We start from the raw sequence: 23,364 nt of genomic DNA on the forward strand, positions 1-23,364 counted from the left end.
GTTATTGTAGAAAAAGTCCTGATTATAAGTTGCATAGTACTGGGATAAGTATAAAATCACATGCGATTTTACTGTTACCAAGCGGTAATTTTCCCTCCAGTACCATGCAATTAATTACGAGTAAAATTGCTTGCGTTTTTATAGCATACATTTACCATCTGCTCGGAACAAGTGGTAAATCTATGTGCGGGCATTGCATTCGAGGTTGACGGAGAGTTTGAGGGAAATATAGGAGCGAAAGGGAAGCATTTTTCTAGCAGAAAAAAAGTGTAATGAAACCTGGCTCCTTCAGCCAAAGTGTCATGCTTTTTTTTCCCGGCTATTTTTACCAACCAGAAACATTGTATTTAGTTCTCCCACACCCAGTAAAACTGATTGGGAAAAACAAACAATTTAGAATCAGGTGAAGCCCAAAAGATTGCGATTTTCCTAGCCTTGGTGTTAGAAAGGCTAGATTTTACTAATGACACGGAGGCGAGTATTATGCCTTAACTTTTCTTACTTTATTGAATAGCAGCCAAGAACTACAAATCCCAGAAACCCTGGGAGAAAAACTACAAAATGACATCACAATGGGGCTGAACAATCCCACGTCCAGCCCCCACATAACAATCTTGACTGAGAGCAACAAGCCCTCTTTTCTTGCAATAGTTAGTCCAAAGTAGAATCCGAGAGGAACCACAGAACAACATATAAAGTCATAATAGCGGAGAAGAAATTCTTGCAGAGATCCATGAGGAACTGAGAGGAACCAACTGGAGAGTAAGAACTTCTGCATGAAGCTTCCAGGCCAGGAGAAACTGGAAGAAGATCAACTGGAAGCGGCAGAGTTGTTTGAAGACGTGGCCACTGCTGAAAAGAAACAGGGAGGGTTAAAGAAATGTGGTGGGATAATACTCGTCTCTGCGTCTTTAATAAAATCTAGCCTTTCTGACACCAAGACTACGAAAATATTAATTTTATTACAAGACCAGAGGCTCATATTATACTTGTTTAAAGCAATGAAATAACATTGTCCAGTATTGATGATCAACAGGTTTACAATAAAAGGTTCTAAACGTACTAACGTTTGACCAATCTGCAGATCTGAGGATATCCTGTAAACTAGCCCCTGCCCCGAAGGCTTGAAAAGCCATAGCTCCTCTCACCGAACATGCGCCATAAGAGAGGGTAGAAACACCAGCCAAGGACATGAGCCACTTCACCCAACGAGCCAAGGTGGGAGCTGAGACAGGTTTGTGTGGTTTCTGAAAGGAAATAAGCAATTGAGACGAGGAGGGAACCCTGAGATCTGCAGTTCGAGAAACGTACGTTTTCAAACAATTACCTACACACATTTTAGGTTGCGAAGGGAAAAAGGGATAAAGGACAGAAGACAAATTAGTTTTGGTACGTCTAAATACTTGAAAATAAACACCTAAAGCAGAAAAATGAAAGAAGGAAACATCCAGAGCTTTAACATCTAAAACACGTTTGATAGAGACTAAACACAGGAGCATAGTCAATTTTGCAGACAAATGTCTAAACGATAAATCAGCATTATCCGGTCATGAGAGTAGTAATCGAAGAACTGAGTCAACATCCCACATCACATTGTATTTTGGAACCGGAGGTTTGGCAAAACGTACTCCATTTAAAAGTTGGCAAACCAATGGGTGTTCCCCAGCCAGTCTTCCATCCTCCCTGATATGTTCTGAAGAGATTGCAGATCTGTAAGTATTCACCGTACGGTATGCTTTACCTTGTGAAGCTAAGGAAGCTAAAAATTGACCACTAAGGTGACATCTGCTGAAAAGGATTCTGAATCCCTGTCCACACACCAGATACACCAATCCGACCAAGCGGAGCGGTAGACTCTTGAAGTGCCCAGAGCCCAGGATTGCTGAATAAACTGGACAGCCTCCTCCAAAATTCCTGGGGTTCTCAAGGAAGCCCAGAAATTCTCCATGCCATGAGATGAAGGGAGCCCTCTAGAATTAGATTGTGGGGAAGACCCTGAGGGTTCAAGAGAAGATCGGGAAAAGGAGGTATCAATACTGGAAGGTCTGAGGAAAGCTTCAAGAGGGTTGGGTACCAAGGCTGAGACTGCCAGAATGGAGTGATAAGAACCAGGGAGGAATGCTGTCTGCGGGCTTGCGCTAGCACCCGGGCAATAAACAGGAAGGGAGGAAAGGCGTACAAAAGAGAGGGAGGCCATACTTGTTGGAAAGCGTTTGTGGCCATTGCTAATGGATCCGGCCTCCAACTGAAGAAGGCAGAAAGCTGAGAGTTGATCCTTGAAGCGAAGAGGTCTATCGACCTCGCTCTGAAGAGTGAAGAAAGATGCTTGAATATGGAAGGGTCAAGATGCAAATCGTTTGAGTCATAAGTATACCTGGAAAACCAATCTGCCACTACGTTCAGCTTGCCTGAAAGGTATTCTGCCTTGACTGAGATATTTCTTGGTAGATAAAACTCCCACAAACTCTTGGCCAAGAGGGCCAAATGTTTGGATCTGGTTCCACCTAAACGGTTTATATACTTGACTGCAGACCGTTTGTCCATTCTCAGAAGAATTTAACACTTTACCCTGTCTTTTGTAAAGGACTGGATGGCAAAGGAACCTGCAAGCATCTCTAAACAGTTGATGTGCAGTGAGGACTCCTGAGCGGACCATGGATCCCCAGTGGAGAGTTGACCACATCTTGCGCCCCAACCTGTCAGACTTGCATCTGACTCTAAGACAAGATCTGGGGTGGCAGAGAAAATTGTTCTCCCGTTCCAGGCGTCTAAGTGACTCATCCACCATGAAAGCTTTTCCCTGGAATCGGGATCTAGAACGACTGGATCTGAGTAGGCCAGACCTCTGAGAAGATAACGGATTTTAAACCTCTGAAGAGCCCTATATTGAAGGGGACCTGGAAAGATGGCCTGAATAGAGGAAGAAAGAAAGCCTACCAAATGAGCTAGAGTTTTGAGGGAACAGTGAGGGAGAGATAAAGCGTGGCAAATCTATTTCTTTATCAGAGACACCTTGTGTTGAGGAAGTTGAAGCACCAACTCCACTGTGTTGACTATGAAATCGAGAAATTCGAGACGTTGGGAAGGGATTAGAACAGACTTTTGAAGATTCATGAGAAACCCCAGTTGTGACAAGAGATCCTAACAAAGGTTTAATTGATCTATGAGGCAAGACTTGTCCTGTGCCATGATAAGGAAATTGTCGAGATAGACGATAAGTCTTATCCCTTGACCTCTAAGGAAGACTACTAATGGTTTGAGGATCTTGGTGAAACACTAAAGGGCTGATGAAAGGCCGAAAGGAAGAGTTTTGAACTGAAAGAAAGAGGTCCCCCACTTTAACTGAAGAAACTTCCTGAAGGAGGGATGAACGGGCACTGAAAGATAGGCATCTTGAATATCCAGGCGGATCAACCAATCTTTGTGAAGAAGGAGATCCCAGAGATGGAGAACCGTCTCCATCATGAAATGATGGCATACTACGAAATTATTGAAATCTTTCAGATTTATACCCGGACGATGTTTTTTGTTCTTCTGAACTAGAGTTACTGAGAAACCCGGAAGGGTCATAAATGACTTCTTCTATGGCCTGTTTTGTTAGTAAGGATTGTACTTCGCCCTGAACCAGATGGAATTGGCCTTGGGAAAAAAGGAGAGGATGAGGAAGATGAGTCTGCCAAGGCACCTGATACAACTCTATGCAGTAACCTTGAACAGTCTGGATAACCCAAGGATCTGAGGTTATAGATAGCCAAGCGTTTAAACACAAGCCCAATCTGCCTCCTACAGGAGGAAGGCCAGAATTGGAAATCCTTACCTGCAAGTTGGTCTCCTTTGGATCTGGATCCCCTGTTACGGTCTCCACAGAAACAAAAGGGATAGAATTGGGATTTGTACCCCTGATAGAACTCCTGTTGGTTGCCTTGAGTGAAGGAGCCTTTGCCGAGGGATTACCCTCTTGAAGAATAACGGCCCGCAAATCAACCCCTTCTTTTGCCGCCCCTTCCAAAAACACATTGGGAAAAAATTATTTTCATTGAAAAATGTGCCTTGTCCAAAGAAGTAAATGCAGAGACACATCTGCTCATTCCCTTTCTAAAAGAATCACCAAAGAGAAGGCCATCCTCATAGGGGCCTTCCTCTTTGGTTGCCAAAGAACTGAGTTTGGGGTCAATTTTGAGCAGAAGACTTTTGTGCCGCTCCTGAGAGATGTAGGCATTGGCATTGCCTAACATGCATATTGCTCTCTGACCCAATTTGAGAGTATCTCAGGATCCACTTGATTGCCCTCCATCTTTGCCTCTTCGGCCAAATCAAAAATCCTAGTTAGAGGCCCAACTAGGTCCAAAAGTCTGTCCTGGCAATTTGACCAGGCTCAATCAACCCCTTTCTTGAGATCCTTCCCAAATTTAGTGAAAAATAATAACATATTGGGGTCAATATAGGGGGTATCAGCCACCTTAAAAGGAAGGGAAGGTCTAGGGCATTTGGACTTTAACTTGTTTCTAGACGCTTTATCAAGCGCATACCTCAAATAAAAGGAGACATAGTCTAAAACATGATCAGATGGAAACCATTCCGAAGAGTATGGGTGATGAATCGACATAGGGTTCGAAAATGGGTTCACCATCATGATCAACCAGATCATCAGACACTAAATGAGGAGAACTCACAGAGGGAGAAACTTTACACCGTTTCTCCAAAGGCCCATTATCATAAAGATCATCATTTATGGTGTCTTGTAAAACATCATCCCCATCACTGTCCATGTCTCTAAGGTTTATGAGATCAAGGGGGAAGGTAGGGAGCCCCGAAGAATTTGCCTCTTGGGAAGGAGGCCTAAACTTAACAGAAACACCTTTGGGAGGCACATATGGGGTGCCACACGTTTCGTTCCTCTTTTAGGAAGATTGTCTTTGGGGTTCTGTAACGTTCTAGATATGGAAGCTTTTACATTTTTAGAACTATTCAGCATAGAAACGGAAACTGCATGCTGGACCAAGTCTTTAATGAAGGATTTTAAATTGTCCTTCATAGACTAGGCCTGTTCATCACCAGACATATTTTCAAAAACTAAAATTGTTAAAAAAGTGACAAGAGGAGGTTAAAATAAAAATAAGCAGAGAAAAACCTGCAAAAACCCTACCTAAAGGGTTAAGAGAAAACTGAATAACTGAAAGGGAGGGTCTAAATGGGAGGGGGGCTGGCTAGTGACGTCTTCTGGGCGGAACCCAGACAAAACGAAGGGCAACAAGGAAAGCCCTCACCGAGTGTAAAATCCGGCTGACTGGAGTCGGAGAATAAGAGGGCAGCAAGATCACACCAATCTGTGACACGCAGGAGTTATCACGGAGGAGCAGCAGCGTCAATATGAGTTAAGAATACCTCATGAAATACCAAACAAACTATTATAAAGTCCAATACACAAATCTTCTTTCTCAGGATTCAGACTTTATTTTCTTCTCCACTGCTTTGCCCCTCATACAGCCTTCGTTTCACCTCCACCTCACAGCTCCTCCAACATTCTATCTCGCCCTCCAGTCTCCAACAGTCTGAACATTCCATTTCCATCTCCCACACAGGGGAGCAGAACATACCAACTTTAAAACTTGAAATACTTACTACTACTATTTTCCTATTATAACTAACTAATTATTTAATCTTAACATCATCATTTCTTATTAGCTTATATAATATCCCTAACCTGAGTCCTAATACTTTATGAATACAGAACTATGCTATAACACATCTTCCCTTCACAACGAAATAAAGAAATGTTAACTTTTGTACCTAGGCTGACGATAAACAAAATATTGTTGTAATTGTTACACTTTAAGAGTTTCGAATATTGAGTCTGTGCATCAGTCCTTATCTAGTAACCATATAATACTTGTGCCACACTGGAGGTCTGGTAGCACGGTTACTCTGTGTCCTTTGTAGACTATTCCGGGACACGTTTTGGGATGTTTCTCTCCTTCTGGGATTCCCTCTTAGAGTCTCGCCGGTGTCTGGTTTTATATGTTTCACAATTCTATCCATGCTCCAACATTGGCCATTTTCCAAAATTACAGCATTGTTTTTCACCTTAGAAATGCAGAAGGGGCCCATGAACTTGGTCTCTTTCATTCCTGTTCTTGAACATCCCACAGGTGTCTTGATATACACTTGATCCCCCTCTTTCCAGTGCTGTTTTTTTTACCCCAAATTTGACATCATATCTTTCCTTATACCTTTCTTGGTGCATTGATAATTTTGTATTATTGTGTGGAATTGTATTTTTACTTTTCTTTCCCCCACCCAGCCAAGATGGAAAAAACTTCGTGCAAGGTTCTCTGCCTCGTAACGCTGAAAAAGGGGATATTTGTGTGACAGAATTGGGAGTGGTATGATAGGCCCACAGCATCTCCCTAATAGCATTTTCGACATTCAAACGTTTAATACTGGCTAATTGAATACAATTGTTAATCATTCGGTTGGCCCGTTCTGTTAAGCCGTTGGCTCTGGGGCAATATAACGCGGTAGTGAAATGTTTTACGCCAACTGATTCAAGAAATTGTTTCATTGACCCTGAAGTTAATTGAACCCCATTATCAGTTATGAGGATTTCGGGGATACCTTCTATGCTAAATATGTTTTTCAGAAAGTTGATAACAGAATCAGTTGTGATTTGGTTTACAAGATTGCTGGTGATCCAATGTGACTGAAAATCAATAAGTACAATAGCAAATTTTGTTGAAAGCCCAGTGTAATTGAGAGGACAAATTATGTCTAAAGCTAATTTCACCCACAGCTTGTTAGGAATTTGTACTGGAGAAATAGGCGTTTTCTGGATTATTTTTGTTTTGTCACTTAGCGCACAGATGGAACATTCTTTGACCTCATTCTCAATCATGGAGTCCATATTGGGGAACCAAAATCTTTCTCTGACCCGGGCTTTGGTAAGACTTCTCCCTAGGTGGCCCTCATGAGCGAGTTTTACGATTTTGTGTCTCAGATTCTGAGGGGGTATAATTTTATCATTTCTGAGAACAAAATTGTCCTTTTCGTTAATTTTTAATCTCACTTTCCAAAAGTCTTTAATGGTACCCTCAAGATGTTTCTTCGTTAATTGCCACCCTTCTTAGGCTCTCAATTTCAAAAGAGATAAGGTATCATCTAGTTGATATGCTGTCTTCCACTCTTCATTACTAATTGAGGGTATGTCAACTAATAAAATGGGGAATTCAGTAATCTCAAAATTTTCCTCGCAGTCTAATGGGACTCTCGAGAGAAAGTCTGCTGCATAATTTTTATTGCCTGACAGGTAATCAACTTTAAAACAAAAGTTTTCCAGGCCCAGAATCCATCTAGCAATTCTAGGTGTGCTATTATTGAATCCTTTAGTGGAGAACACATATACCAAAGGTTTATGATCCGTGCGCAAAGTGAATTGAGTGCCCCATAGGAAAAATTCGAAATGTTTTACGGCCCACAGTAACACGCTAAGGTTTCTCTCTCAATAACTGAATAATTTGTTTCTGCTTGACTTAAAGCTCTAGACGCAAAAGCTACTATTCTTTCCTTGCCATCTATAATTTGAGATAATGTAGCACCTAGACCTAGTTTACTGGCATCAGTTATAAGAAATGTTTTCCTATTATGGTCGAAATTATAGAGATAGGGAGCATCTACAATGGCTAATTTAATTTCTTTAAATGCCCGATCATGGCAATCGGTTCATATGTAGGGAACATGATTTTTCAGCAATTCTGTAAGGTCTGATGAAATAGAAGAATTTTTTTTTACATACTTAGCCATAAACTCAGCAAGGCCAAGAAATGACCTTAATTCATCTTTGTTTTTAGGGGCTTTAGCATTCTTTACTGCGTCCACATGAGAAGTTTTGGGTTTAAACCCATCTTTAGATATGACATGCCCTAAATACTCTACAGAATTTACTCTCAAACTGCATTTTTCCCTCTTTAAAGTGAGCCCTGCTGTTTTTAATTTTTCAAGGACGATTCTAAGAACCTTGTCCTGTTCTTCCTCTGTTGCTCCATAAATAAGTACATCATCCTGGAAACAGAGAGTATTCAAAACATCCCCCAAAATGTTTTGCATAATTTTCTGAAAAACAGCAGCTGCTGATGCAAGCCCAAAAGGCATCCTATTAAACATGAATGAGCCAAAAGGAGTGGTGAAAGCTGTAAGCCACTTGGAATCAGGATGCAATTCAACCTGGTGATATGCAATTGAGCGGTCTAGTACTGAGAAGCAGGTTGCTTCCCCCATGGTGCTTAATATTTCGTGGATCCTGGGGAGCGGGTGCCTTTCAACCCAGATATTCTTATTTAAGTCCCTTAGATCCACACAGATTCTGATATCATTGCAATTACTTTTCTTGGCATTAACAATGGGGGCCAACCACTCCGAGCACTCAATAGGTTGAATTATCCCTAAGGATTCTAATCTCTCCAGCTCTTTTTTGACAGCATGTTTCAGCAAATGTGGCATGGGTCTGGTTTTATGTGTAATAGGTCTGGATTTGGGTTTGAGTTTGATTTTATGTTGAAAGGTAGCAGACTCAGTCTCTCACAAAAAAATTCCGGGAACTCTTGGATGAAAGGTTCGCTAGAATTAGAATTGTCAATGCTCAGTACTTGTTCCGGATTGTTTGGGTCAAGCTTTATTCCTAGCTCCTTTTGATGCTGCCAACCCAGCAAGTTCGAACCTTCCTCCACTACATAGAATTTCCCAACAGTGGACCGACCTTTAAAAGATATGATACCTTTAAACATACCTTTCAAGAGAATAGGATCCTTATTGTACCCTTTAGGACGAATATCAGGATCTTGCAGCTCAATACTGTTACCATCTTCTATCCTACTAAAATCTGAGGCACTTATAATCGTAAACGGTGAGCACGAATCAGCATACATTCGTTATTTTGTCATTAATTGAAATTGTACATACCGGGTATTGGGCACTATTTCTACCATCTGTGTTCACCTGTAGCACAATCTTTTTAACCAACTGTGGTAAATCTTCTGATTTCTTGCTATCAAAAGAATTGGAAGTTTCTTTGCACACCCTAGCGAAATGGCCTCTTTTATTGCACTTTCTGCAAATTGCAGACCTTGCTTGGCAAGAAGTGGAATTGGCCAGATGATTGCTGCTTCTGCAACGGAAGCATGTTAAGTTAGTTCTGTTATTTCCATACTTTTGAAGCTGTTTCTCATTACTCTTAATTTTGAGAATGTTATCCTCCCTTGCATCATCTGTGACTTCATCTACATGGTCATCAGAACGTGGGGAGTTGATCTCTTGCAGACATATTGCGGTGTGTTCTATTGATTTTGCTATCTCAATCAGTCTAGTAAATCAGGTTGCTTTTGTAAAAGCTTTTCTTGTATCTTTATGTTGTTAGTGCAACGAACTAATTGGTCTCTAATTAGCAAATCATTCAAGTCCCCAAACTCACATAGTGTAATTAGCTCTCTTAGCGCAGCTATATAATTCGTTACACTTTCATGTTTACTCTGACGAGAAAAACATTTATGTCGTTCAAGTACCACATTAATTCTGTCTCCAAATTGCTTTTCTAGTTTAGAATACATAGTGACAGTCTCATCCTGAGCCTGACCATCAGGAACGTGTGGCTCAGGAAGAGATTCATATATTTTCCTACCATGTGTCCCCAAATTGTGAAGTAAAATATGTTGCTTCCTGATAGGGTTGAATTTATCCCCGCCAATTGCAATTAGGTAAGACTCAAAAATTTTAATCCAATCCTTCCATGGAATGTTAGGTTCTCCCATTTCATTCAAGAAAGGAATTGGTTGGGACATCCCTGCTGCTGCCATTATACCAATTTAATTTCTAACAAATTTAGGTTCACCAGGGAGTTATCAGTTACAACTCAGATACAATGTAAATTTCACACCAGTAAAATACACCTTACTACTTCAGTTTTGTATAGTCCCAGAGTGTAGAATGAGGTACTATAACAATTTTAGAAGAAAGTTCTTAGTGCTCAAACAATCCCATATGCTTTGTTTAAATCAGAGAAAAGAGTATAAATCAGTAATTTTTTGCAGTATACAACAGTTTCAGATTAGGATCTACTTAACGCAGGTAAAAATGTCCTTACTCGTTGCCAAAATAGTTTTCTTTTGTAAATACACTTAATCAAAACTGTTCCTTGAGTCACTGAGGCGGAAGCCGCTGAGGCGATTTCAATATATTTATAATTGAAGTGTGCCAAACGCCGAAATACTGTAATAGAAGCATTAACATGAAAAGCGTTTGTGCTTGCTAGTGTAATACACGTACTTGTTAAAGGTAGAGGTTCAATCGCTCTGCCTGTCAGCGTGGTTTCTGACAGGCAATTAACTGTATTGCTGGCGTCGAGAGAAGCTGTGCCTGTCAGCGTGATCCCTGACAGGCGGCTGTACAACACGTTGAAGAATGCCGGTAACATGCTGAAGGAATGCTGTGCCTGTCAGCGTGATTCCTGACAGGCGAGAACGGCAAGGTTGAACGGCGGTCTATGCAGCGCGATGCGCCGCTGTCTGTCAGAGTAGACTCTGACAGCAGCAGTACAATTAGATAATGCCGGTACGCGTTGGAAAATTGCCGTGTTCCCTGGTAGGCGACCGATGAAGGCTGTGCCTGTCAGCGTGAACTCTGACAGGCGGCCCACGTAAAGGGTGAGATGCGCCTGTCAGAGGGAACCTCGACAGGCGGAAGTGGTGCGATTCTTGATAAGTGGCCGCCCGTACAGGGCGAGATGTATTTGTCCATGTAAACTTCCAGCGGCAAGAAAAGTGCGATCCCTGGTAGAGAACTGCACTGTGGAGGAGATTTAAGTATCAAATAATCCTTGGAAGTTAGGAGGAGAAATACTAAGTCAGAGCGCATAAGTTGATTAACACGCTTTTGCCACAAGTTGATGTATTATTAATTGAATAGGTTAAAGCAGCTAAAGTTGGAATTCAAAGTTGTTCTGTTGCACACGTTGTCAAGTTATTAGAAGCAGTAGAAGGCAGACTCAGAACTGGTACTACAGGTTACCAACCTGATAAGGGGTGGAAAGAGTGTGCCCCCTTTCGCACTCCCTCGTCGCCAGTATTATAAAGTCCAATACATAAATCTTCTTTCTCAGGATTCAGACTTTATTTTCTTCTCCACTGCTTTGCCCCTGATACAGCCTTCGTCTCACCTCCACCTCACAGCTCCTCCAACATTCTATCTCGCCCTCCAGTCTCCAACAGTCTGAACATTCCATTTCCATCTCCCACACAGGGGAGCAGAACATACCAACTTTAAAACTTGAAATACTTACTACTACTATTTTCCTATTATAACTAATTATTTAATCTTAACATCATCATTTCTTATTAGCTTATATAATATCCCTAACCTGAGTCCTAATACTTTATGAATACAGAACTATGCTATAACACAAACATTAAAGAACATTCGGATAAGGCCAAGCAAAGTACTTATCTTGACTGCGAGCAGCAAGAAAAGAGGGCTCCTTGCTTCTAGTCAAGATTGTTATGTGGGGGCTCGTGGGATTGGTCCGCCCAATTGTGATATCGTTTTGTAGTGTTTCTCCCAGGGTTTCTGGGATTTGTAGTTCTTAGCTGCTATTTAATAAAGTAAGAAAAGTTAAGGCATAATGTGAGTCTCTGGTCTTGTAATAAAATCATGTACTATCACTCTACCTACCTTATACTCTGTGCCTATGTGGAAGACAGCTATAATTATTGTCCTACTTCTATGTCAATGGAATGTACCTGTTTTTGGTGTAAACAGCTGGTCACACTACGCTGTGGCACCTGGCATACATACACTACACTCCAAACCAAAACACATGGGTAAAAGACATTGCCATTTACAACGCCAATAGATGTAACTCTCACAAATTTGAGACCTATTGCATTGTTATCTAGGAATAAACCAGCTTCAACATACCGGCTCCTGTAACATGTTGTTCCTTACAATTGCCCCACTTCTTCTAAAATGCTGCCGTTGTTAAGCGACCACATTGTTCTGCACTAATTCTGAGCCCAAAGGCCACCGTAGATTTTCAGGAAGGCAATGTCGTCCTCATTCTCCTAGACGTACAGTCACTGTGGCAACGCAGCAGCACGGCTGGTGCATCACGTGATCTCACCGACCTGTGCAACGCAAGGCAGAGCGCGTGCTCGCGTCTTGGGTAGATGTGCGTGCTTGCGCTCAAGTTGAGGGAGAGGAGAGCGGGCCCATGCTCAACGAATCCCAGTGGGAACAGGGAGCGCGCTTGGCTGTGACGTCACTTCTCTGGTGCTGCGGCGGTTAGGCAGAAGGAGGCGTTCTCCAGTGGTCGCGAGGACAGAGGCATCAGCATCCCCATCCCTCACCGCGGAGCGGAGGAGAGCAGCGTCATCAACCGTGTCCCGTCACATACCAGGTCGCGGAGCAGCGTCTTTTCATCTACGGCATTGGAGATCCGCAGCAAGCAGAGCAGTAGCAGCCGTCGCCGCCTCTGCATCCCGCTGGCGACTCTCCATCCCGCGCCTCTGTCCACCTGTGAGATGAACGGGCCCTCAGGCTTGGAAAAGGTGTCTTTTTGAAGGAATTGGTAGCCCGTGACTCCCAGGCCGGAGGGTAGGGTCCTGTCCAGGGTGCTGAGGGGAGAGTGGCTAACCTGAGGTTAAGCATGAGCCGTCGGTGGACCCTAACAGTGGCTTAACAGAGAGATTGAATGGGAACAGGGTTTCTGTGACTACTGCGGAGAGAAGGACGTTGGTAGAGTGCTGGATAGAAAGGTACGGCCCGGGCCTGGTGGAAGCAGACTGCAGTTTGCTAATCCAAGGTATACGCCGGGGGGGGGGACCCTAAATTAAGGAGGTTTGTGGTGCGGGGTTATTCACTGGTGGATTTTGAGGAGGATTCAGTAGTAGGTAGAGTCCCACATCCGCCGCAGCGGAGAAGAGATCTTCGAATCAGCGGGTACTGAGGATACAGCCCCACTCAGTGGTCACAAAACAGAGAGTCCCAATCCACTGGATTCCGAGAAGGTCTCGGAACAGAGGTACGTGCAAAGAGGACCCATTTCATGGCTGCAGAGGAGAGGACCCCGGGCCACGAGCGAGAGCTCTGATTCAGTCTGTTCTGCCGAGAGTGCCCAATTCCAATGGATATTACGGAGAGGGCTTTCGTACACTAGGCATTGATTCGAAGACCATAGCTAATGCTTTACACAAGAGAGGGACCCAAGAGGAACATACAGAGGAGAGATCTCATTCAACGGGTTCTACGAAGTGGGCCGACGTCTGGCGTATGGCAAGGAGGAGCACCTCCTTACATTGAGTACTGATGAAAGGCTCTGGTACAGCAGGTATTGAAGATGGTCCCCAATCCTGAAGCGTCAGTCATAAAGGATGTCTGCTTCCTTGATTACATGAAGAATGCAGTGCTGGTTTGATCCGTATAGTGATTGCCAAGGGAAGCTAGGATACTTAAAAGAAACTCAACAGGGGCAAGCTTCACAAGGAGTGATGGGACAGGAATCTTGTCTGCTACTTGAAAAGTAGAGATAAGTGTCCAAGTAGTACCGGAGGAGATAAAACTGCACTACTTTTACTACTTTTGACAAATGAAGGCATCCCATGGCCAGTTGTTTCAGCTCTCATGCTCCCAGTCATGAAGATGTGAGGACAGAGTCCTGTATAATCTTTTCAGAAGTAGTGAAATGCTTATGCTTCCTGGGCTCAGATAGAGGATCAACGTATATTCCTTTTGAACCACAACTTCACGTTAAAGAACCTGGACCACCAAGCCCCTACCCAGAGTTCATCGCACCTGTCAGATTTGGCTCGGAGTTCTTCATTAATCTCTCTGCCTGACCAAAGTTCTTTGCAGTACCCTTTGCAGGACCAGGGTTCCTTGCAAAGCCCTGTGGTGGACCAGGGTTCGTCTCGGTACCCTGTGCCTGACCAAAGCTCATCTCAATATCCTGAGCCAGACACAAGTACATCACAGTACCCTGCACCAGACCAAAGTTCATCACAGGACTCTGAGCCTGACCAGAGTTCTTTTCTGTACTCTTATCCCGATCAGAGTTCATCTTTGATTCCAGAGCTAGAGCAGAGTTCCTTACAATTCCCAGTGCCGGACCAGAGTTCATTACAGTTCCCAGCTGGCAACTACTGTTCTTTGGAGTTACCATCACCAGACCAGTATCTGTTATATTTTCCACTTCCACAACAGAGCTTATTGCGGTTCCCAGAGCCAGACCAGAGTTTGTTTCCATTCCAAGAGCAGAGTTTAACACAATTCCAAGAGTGTGACCCAGCCTCATGTCAGTTTCCAGAGCCTGACCAAAGCACTTCGCAACTTTTAGAGTTCATTGAGCGCTCATCAGATTTCCCCTCACCTGACCAGATTTCATCTGAGTTCCCAGCTCCTGACCAGAGCTCGACAAAATCCCCAATATGTGATCAAAGTGTGTTGCACTTCCCTTTTGCTGATCAAAGTTCAGACACCCCAACACCTGATCAGAGTGCTTTGCTGCCACCTTCCCCTGACCAGTGGACGTCACAGTCCTCAACTCCTGATCAAAGCTCTTCTCTATCCCCAACACCTGACCAAAGCCTACTGCAGTTTCCATACCCTGACCAAAGTTCTGAGGTCCCAACACCTGATCTAGACTCTTTGCTTTTTTCTCAATTGTCAGAGCTTGCTCAGGACTCGTCAGAGATTCCAGATCAGAGCTCATTGCACCCGGATGAAGAATCTTTCCATGAAAGAAGCAGACATCCCCTGTTTGTTACATCGCCGTATCACTCTCCAAGAATAAGTACTACTTTTGGAGTTGCACGAGGGGGAGTTTATTGAATTTTCTTGAATCTTTCTGCATAATATCATGAGCCTCTTTCTGAAGAATTTGGGGATGCATTCATGCCTGACACAGACTCTGCAATGAATGCCGGGCTGCAAAGAATGCATGCTGTGTGTCCATCAGCCTGTTACATGGTGGCATTACCTGGTAGGAATGCAATGAACAGCAGTTTGGCCTTTCTATTGTTAAAGGTTTTGCGTTGGTGCATTTTGCAAAGTGATGATGGGCATGTCTGACTTACTTCATCGTATGTAAAACCGATGAAAATGGAGGCGGATTTGTTAAGAACTATATCAGAACCAGATGTTAAAAGTGGGCTTGATCCTGGGGGGCAGATGTTTGGCAGTATGCTGTTCCCGGAGCAGAATGGTAAATATTTCATCATGGAGATTGAGAAATGTACAGATCCTTTGGGTCAGGGAGACCCCCATGAAAGACCCAGCCTCGTTCTGACTCCCAGCAAACTGCCACCTCTTCTGGAGAAAAATGACAAGAACAGGATCGATAACCAGGATCCCTTCGCTGAAGGTCCAATTGAATATTTGTGTCGGCTGGAAGAGGGCATAGATGAGATGTATGGTTTAGGGCATGATGGAAGCACACCGTCAGAATTGCCTCCTCTCATTGGCCGAGATGAGAAATGGGAATCACATTTTAACTTTGAGGTGTTGGATCCTTTTCCTGTTGAAACATGCACCGATGTGACTAGAGGTGGGGAGTTGTTAGTAGACCTGTCTTTGTCTCCTCATTCCAATAATGGAGATCAAACTTCCAAAGTTGTAAATGGGTTTCTCGTGGATCTGCAAACCTTAGAAGAGGAAACTAACCTTTTGTCTGTAGAGTCCTATAAACATCTTGGAGCCTCCCAGGCTTTGCTATTTGATCCTCCTTCCTCTCTTGATGAGAAGCATGCAGGCCACATTGATAGCGCATCCCCATGTGCAGAGGATGTTTGTTACCCTTCCCTAATCTCCGAAGGACTGCCCCATCATGAAAGCTATGCGGACCCCAGTTTTGCTGCAAGTTGTCACTCCCATCAAGTGCAAACTACTGAGCCCCTTCAGGATGTAAACCTGCCTAACCCTACCAAGGACGATGCCCCAATCTGTGAGGATGAGGCTGCTCGCCTGCGTGCTGTGTTTGATGCCCTTGACCAAGATGGCGATGGATTTGTTAGCATAGAAGAGTTTGTCCATTTTGCAACAGCTTACGGAGCAGAACAGGTAAATACTTAACTTTATCTAAGACACTGCATCCTTAAATGTCTAAATTTCCAAGTAAATAAAATGCATTCCTTACATATACTCTAGAATGGTATCCCTTCATATTCTTTTCCATATGTGTCTATATTTTCCTTTTTCTCTCTCTCTCTCTCTCTGCTAGTTTGCTCCACAAAGCCCCCAGCTGGGGCAATTTTAAAATAGAGAAAACGCAAGTGTGTATTTCAGAAAACAGATCCAGTTATGCTGGAGTTTTCCCGTGGTGCATCTTGCAAGGTGATGGAGGGCGTGTAGGTTGAGTAAAGCAGAATTGTGTACGTCTGATCTTCTTTTGTGTGTGTTCGAACTGGAGGAACATAAATTCAGATTTGCTGCCACTTTATTAGAGCCCGGTAAGGAAAGCAACCTGGGTCCTAAGGAGGTTGGAGTAGGGCGGCAGATGGTCAGCGGGGATATTGAGAACAATATATTTGTTTTTTGGAGCAGGAAAAACGAACAGATACATTGTCAAAGGGTCGGAAACACAAAGGGCACGAACTGTATTTTGACACCCAGCAAGCTAGTCCGTTCTCTGAAGCTGTTATTCAGCCTTTGTTACTGGGGGCTTGAAACCCACCTCTACTTTCTTTGAGAATAGAGGGAAATTGTTTGATTTGTAGGAATCAATTAAACATTGGTGGTTCTTATTGTAACGTTGCCCTTCTAATTTGTCCCTGGTTATCTGGACAGTTTTGAATTGTTAGCTAGTACTAGCCCCCCACCCCCTTTAGGGGAAACAGTACTCTTTATTAATCAATTTCGTTCGTTCATTCATTCATAAGGGTGCACTGATTTAGGGCTTTGTGTGGCAACCATCAGCATTGCTGGATGTCATAGCCAAGATTCAGTTCTTATTTTGATGGGCTGGAATATGTGAAATGTTTATTAGCCCTACTTTTAAGTGATGTATGTCTTTGTTAAGTTCTTTTCCCAGTACAACTGACATATTTTTAATGCGTTCGCTGGGTTGTTAAACTGTATTTTTGCCCATGAAATATCAGCAATTATTTTAAATGTCAACTGGACAATGTTAATAATACGACTAATGTTCATCACTTATTGTGGCTGTAGCTAAAACCATCAAGTAACTCTATTGGAATAAGGAAGAAGGGTTGTATCAGCAAGCGTTGGCAAAGTCAGTAGGGCTCGCCTTCATAAGGAGTACCAAGCTTTTAGCTTTGCCTTGTTTTTAAAGAATTGTTTAAAAACATTAAATGGAAAAAACATTTTAAAATGTTGGAGGAAAAACAAAAACATCTTAAGGTATCAAAACTGTCCGCGGAATTCAATATTTTGAATCTGTATATATGGCATGGTTTATTTTTGAAATACATTTCACTCAGGAAACCTCTGAATGGAATTTTAAAAGATTAAGCATTTTTAAAGGAAAGCGCTTGCCAAGGTTCAATTTACTTTCTGCAGGCCTCAGACCTGAAACATGCGCCTGCCATTTGTTCCTCCGCAGTAGCCAAGGGCATAGATTTAGGGGTCTCCAGGAGAAGAGAGATCTCATTTTCAGTAATGCTAATTACACAGTCTACCTCAAACACCAGCTAATTGACTGCTGTAGCTTACCCCTCCACCATAAAAGTCTTTGTGTGCCAAGGCCTAAGCTTTTGTGCTGCGTGGGAATTGCAGGAGATAAAAGAAAAACAACCCCTAAAGTCTGCTCTTTAGTCATACCCTGGCAAAAATACCTGTTGTGCATTTACAGAAAAGTTGTAATGGGTAGGTAGCAAAGCTGAGATTGTGGGGCAGGTCTTTTAGGGAGGAAGCATTACATGAGGGAGAGCAAGAAAAGACATGCACTCTGATGGAGTGCTGCATGGAAAAAATGAGCTCGCTCAATGTGAGCAGTGGAATCATTACAAGTCAGCCAGTCAAAAGGATGGGAAAGAGACTATGCTCCAAGAAGAGAAAAGCAAGCCATAGAATAAGAAGCAATAAAATGAGACTGACAAAAAGGCCAACCAATAACAAGTAATGGGCTGAGTCTAAATCCGCTTACGTTTTTGGTATGGTTTACAAGAAGCTTTCACCTATGAGACCTAAAGGCTGTCTGGTAGATGAGACCTAAAAAGAGTTCTAAAAGTAAATAATGAAAGAATTCAAGTGAGCCAAATAAAAGTACGGTAAGGAGGTTATGCTGTATGAGAGGAACATACAGATGATGGACAAGTCAAGTCATCGAATGAGAATCAAGTAGATCAGAGTGACAATAAAGCCAAGCAATTGACAGCTTTAAGCCATCTGTAAGTTTTGGTACTGCTATAATGGGTCAAGTTTTTGCTGTCTGTTAGGTACGACTTAAAAATGTCTGTTCTCTGAAACACTTTCCCTCTACTGACTTACAGTAGTGTTCCCCGATTAAAAACAACCCATGACAAACTGGTCATGTTGGCTTTTCTGTACTGAAAACATTTTACCAAGCTTCACCAGCGTATCGTGCAGGTGCATTATTCAAGCTTCCTTAACAAGCAGACCACGTTCAAACCCAAGCAGCAATATCAGCACCATGCACTTACACACCGTCATATAAAACAGGTACTGCATATGTAGCAACTGTGCTACCTTCCTTCCAACACATTCAAAAACAGACAGACTGACGGACACACACACACACACCATTGATAGCGACTATACTAGTAGTGCAAGTTTCCCCTACACCCGCAGCATAGTTACAGAAATGCTGTAGTGTTAGTTGCAATAGTGCAAGCTTCTCTTACCCTAAAGTATCTTTGAGTTCACTATTGGATGACTGTAATGTGGTTAAACAATATGGCATGGTGACCAGAGGGCAGTAATACCAAGGGCAGGAAAAGGTTTTAGTGCTACAACTTAGTAGTGCAGACTTCACTGGTAAGGTCCTTTCTGGAACATTGTGTTCACATCTAAAGGCCCCATGTATAATATTGAGCCTAAGCACAATTCCTCTCCTGCAGTATTGCTAATAGCTTTGAAGGCCACTTCGGGCATTTTGTGCTCCGACTCAGATGCTCCATCTATGGTGCTGGGATCACTGCTGGAGGGCTCATCTGGGGTATTGTTTCAAGTGCTTATAGTCCAATTTGATGTACTGCGTGCGTGCCTCAGCTAAGTCTTGCTCCTACATCTGAAGGCATCTTCTGGTATATTTTGTCACAGTCTAAGTACCACCTTATTATAGTTTATCTGGTACTGGAGGCCTCATTTGATGTTTGGTTCTAGAGGCCACTTCGAGGGTGTTGTGTCCATTTTTTGGGCACCTCATCTGGAGGTTTATGTGCAACTATGGTGACTATCTCTCTTCTATTGTGCACAGTTCTGGACGGGACATGTGGAAGGTTGTGCCACGTTCCTGAAGTCATGTCTGCAGCATTGGTGAATCAAAGGATAGCGATTGGATAAGTAGTAAAATGGAACATGGAAGAATGGTGGTCCGTGAATGAGTAATGGTAGAAGGTGAATGGCTGATTAAATAATTTTGAAATGCTAGTGGGTGGTAAATAGTAATTGGATGTTAAATAGTGCCAACCCCATGCAGAAACCTGGGCCACGCAGGGAAAGGAAAGTGCAGTTTTTGTCTCCATTTGGTCGTGCCTCTCATCCGAAACTGTCAATATGTGACTATTTGTCTGCTAGTGGATTGACTGAAAGTGAACACCTGTAATGCTTGGAAAAACCTCTGTCTTACTCCACTCACTCCAGTGACGGATAGCACACCATCATCAAACTGTGGTTATTACTGACATTTGCATACTACCTATGAACGACTGAGAAAGGAAGTCCCATGCAAGCCCAGCAAATCACCAAGAACTGAAATATAAATAATCTTGCACGCTAGTGTAAACTTAATCAACTATTTAAACAAGAGATAAAGATTCTCCACCTGACTTCTTTATTTGAACCATCTGTGAAACTGGCAGAATTCTGTTCTGGTCCGCGGTTTATCTTCATGGAGTAGTACAACAATGCCATTTGGGTAAGTATGTGGTGACTTTTTTCCCCCTGAAACTGCAACATAATCGGCTGTTTCATGTAATTGCTAGGAAGTACATTTGATATTCATTGGAATGTGGAAATCTTTCCGACAACATTCCAATGCACAAAAATAATTGCTTTTTGGCATTTGCTAGCTCAACCATGATGGTGGTAGCTGGCCTCTGCTACTTCCTTGTAATTAGCTAAGCCATTGACTGGTAGATGAAACATGGGAGGAGATGTAGTCTAGCGACTAGATCTACTGAGTTTGAAACTAGGTTTGAGTCTGACCTCAGAATCCTGAAAGGAAAATTGCATACTATCTGGCGGGCTTGTGAACACTCTAATGCCCTCGGACCAGGTTCGCAATATTACCAAGCATTGGCATAGCCAATAGGTCTTGTTTTTGGGACCTTATAAGTGTTTAACAAGAGCTTTTGGCTTTGCCAACGTCTTTAACTATGTTGTAGGGCAGCGTGGGTGCTGTGCACATGTTGCAAAGTTATAGTCCAGGAAACAAAAAAACATGTGAAGATCCACATATTAAAAATAGTCACTGAAACCAATTGAAATGATAAGACACCAACAACCAGCTAAATTATGCAAGTGAAAACACATTGAATTTCCGCTGTGCAGTTTGTGTCCAAACACCCATTTGATAGCAAGTAGCAGGTATACTCCAACTGCCTTCTGTTCTGTAAATATCAAATTAATCGCTTGTGGACCGCCTACTATCGGGGTCGTACTGGGTTTAGAGGATATGTACGGGTACCAAAATAAAAGGGACTCCTATCAGTGAATTCAATAGCTGACTGCTGGGCTATGTCCCTTCTTGAAAAAAAACACACCAACATTTTTTAGCCTCCTCAGTGAGGTGCAGCTGGAGTTCCGTGGCACAGGGAGCCTGGGACCCAAGTATGGGTAAACATGTCGCATTTAAGAAGGTCTCACTGTTTTTGCAGAAGGAAAATAGTGTCCCAGTTTATTTTGATAGGCAGGTGACGTTCCCTCCTGAGTTTGTGGCACATACAGAATGTCTGAAGACGATAATACAGTTTAAGCAAGTTGGTATAAACTTTACTTTACTCTGCAGAACTTACCCTCTAATTGTTTAGACAGTTTCACTTCCATGTGTGCCACATCTGCTGAAAATGCATCCAAGGGTTCAGGTTTTGCAGGGAGCATTGCAATTCAACTCAGTTAAGGGCAGTAAAACACTACATGCTTGCACCTTTACAACCGCACAAGGCATTGCTTGAGAGTTTAGCTGTCAGCAGTGTGAGATCAGTCAGATGTATATTGGAGAGGAGAGTGTGCTTTGAATGGCATGATTATTTGGGTTGTGCATGGGTGCCAAGTTTCTTATGTGTGACATTACCATGGTGAGAGTGTGCCTATGTGTGACATTCCATGCCTTATGTGTGACACTGAGTGAAACTTAATTACAATTAAAACCATGCTGAAGAATCCCTCAAAAGATAAATATTAGAATTTACTCTACATAAGAAGCACTAAAGTAAGGCACTTTTTTTTCAACTGAACTTGCACTGAGGTAGTGCTGCTCACTGGTGGAATACTGCCATATTTAAAGTTACATGCGTCTGCAGAGAGTAGGGACTAGCTACTGCCAGCCTTCTAAAACGGTATACACTGTACAAGATTTAACCATGACGGCTGTTTTTACCCCTTTATTATCTGCCCTGGCTTGTAGACACTGGTAGTGGGGCATTTGTCAGGGCTGGTTCTGGGATTGTATGGTAAATATGCAAATACCTATGCAGTAAAGAGGTGTACTTAAGGGTCAGGGTAGTGCTCACTGTAGCTGGAATTTATGATCTACAGATGCAATGCATTTTATCTTTTAGTCATTTAATTATATTTTATCAGCAAAGGAACATCATCAGAGCGCTTTAAAAGGATAAAAAGTGCAGGTGGGAGCAAGGCAGCAGTAGCCATGTCTGACACGGAAACAATATTGCACTGGATGGGCTTGGCCATCATCAAAACACTTAGTCATGAAAGCAGAATGGTGTCACTGCAAAGGCTGTTGAAACTACAACAAATGAGTCAATAGTGATGATCTCGGGCGAAGGCACCAGGGCCCACAGCATCCCTGCTACACTACAGCTGGCATGTCATAGAACAGACGTACTCTTAAGATGCTAGATTTAGGGGTAAACAAACAAGCATAGTTATCCTGGTGAAATAGGTGCAGCTCGAGGAACATATAAAAAATATCCCTGAGGAAAAAAAACTTGAACTACATGGCTTGACTTCCTGTGCTTGTGAAACAACAGTCCCAGTGTCAGTGGTTCAACATGTCACTTCATCAAGGAAACAATATGAACAAAACAAAGAGAGGCTGCAGTGTTTTTCTAGGTCAGGCTTTTTTTTGGAAATGCCAGGCCCTGGAGTTTCCTGACATTGGCGCTAGAGGGCAGTGCAGGCGTGATCTGACCGCTTGGGTGTTTGTCAGCAGTAAATGGAGGAAATGTGATGCTTGGCGCTGTGCCAGTGGCCACTGTTTCAGAGCAAAGATCAATTATGGAAATATTAGCACAGTAACATTGTGGCTTTAACTGGCAATGACATGTCACAAAGCAATTAGAGGGGACAACAGGCTTCATTGCCAAAAAAAGAGTTTGGTTGCTACAGGTTAAACCATCCCATTACGTTAAGCCGCCTGCGCATCAGCACGCCAAAACCCAAAAACAACTGACCTCCCCCTGAGACACCTTCAGAATCCAGATCCAGACTCACCATCCTTATAGCTACTGTAACTTATGTAGCAACCCCTTACAGGCATTGTGCTGACAACCACAGGATTCCAGGTTGGAATCCCAGCAACAAATGTTTTAGGGAAATAAACTCACCCCTCGCATGAACAGACAGAAGCAACCGATCTCAAAAAAGTTCTAATTGTTTTGTTTTATTACGTAGAGTGTGTATTTTCCCCAAATACAACCTTTTCACTCTTTACATTATCAGACTCAGAATATCTGAAGCAGAGAGAGGATGTGGAGCAATATCCCGAACTACGGGAACCAGGTTCGAGTCTGGGCGTCAACTCTGTCTCTACAAAAAAAAAAAAAAGAAAGAAAACAATGCAAAGACGCACCGATCGGAAACAAATCAAATATTCAGTGGCAAAACCGTAAAAACAAGCTGTTTGGAATCAAAATACGGCACAGAAATGTTTAAAGCAGAGAAGGGCGCGGCACGGGAAGATTAAATGATTTAGGAAGTATAGTTAAAAACTGACAACGGTGCAGGAAG

At 42.8% G+C, this 23,364-nt stretch overlaps 1 protein-coding gene and 1 long non-coding RNA gene across 4 annotated transcripts in view; one reads left to right on the top strand and one right to left on the bottom strand.

Annotated features, from left to right (window-relative positions):
• Positions 1 to 481: 481 nt before the first annotated feature.
• On the bottom strand, positions 482 to 12,161 carry LOC138261420 (uncharacterized). The gene is made up of 2 exons (XR_011199090.1): positions 11,959 to 12,161; positions 482 to 852 (listed from the first exon to the last, which is right to left on the bottom strand). It is a non-coding gene; the product is annotated as an uncharacterized lncRNA (long non-coding RNA).
• Positions 12,162 to 12,254: 93 nt separating this feature from the next.
• The window catches only part of RAB11FIP3 (RAB11 family interacting protein 3), a 579,011-nt gene continuing 567,901 nt past the window's right edge, over positions 12,255 to 23,364 (top strand). For all 3 annotated transcript variants that reach the window (XM_069210357.1, XM_069210358.1, XM_069210359.1), the window contains exon 1: positions 12,255 to 16,092. In XM_069210357.1, coding sequence (XP_069066458.1) covers positions 15,130 to 16,092 — 963 coding nt within the window. In that variant the 5' untranslated portion in view covers positions 12,255 to 15,129. The remainder of the gene's footprint in view (positions 16,093 to 23,364) is intronic.

The sequence above is a fragment of the Pleurodeles waltl genome, chromosome 10, assembly GCF_031143425.1.
Source record: "Pleurodeles waltl isolate 20211129_DDA chromosome 10, aPleWal1.hap1.20221129, whole genome shotgun sequence".
NCBI lineage: Eukaryota > Metazoa > Chordata > Amphibia > Caudata > Salamandridae > Pleurodeles > Pleurodeles waltl.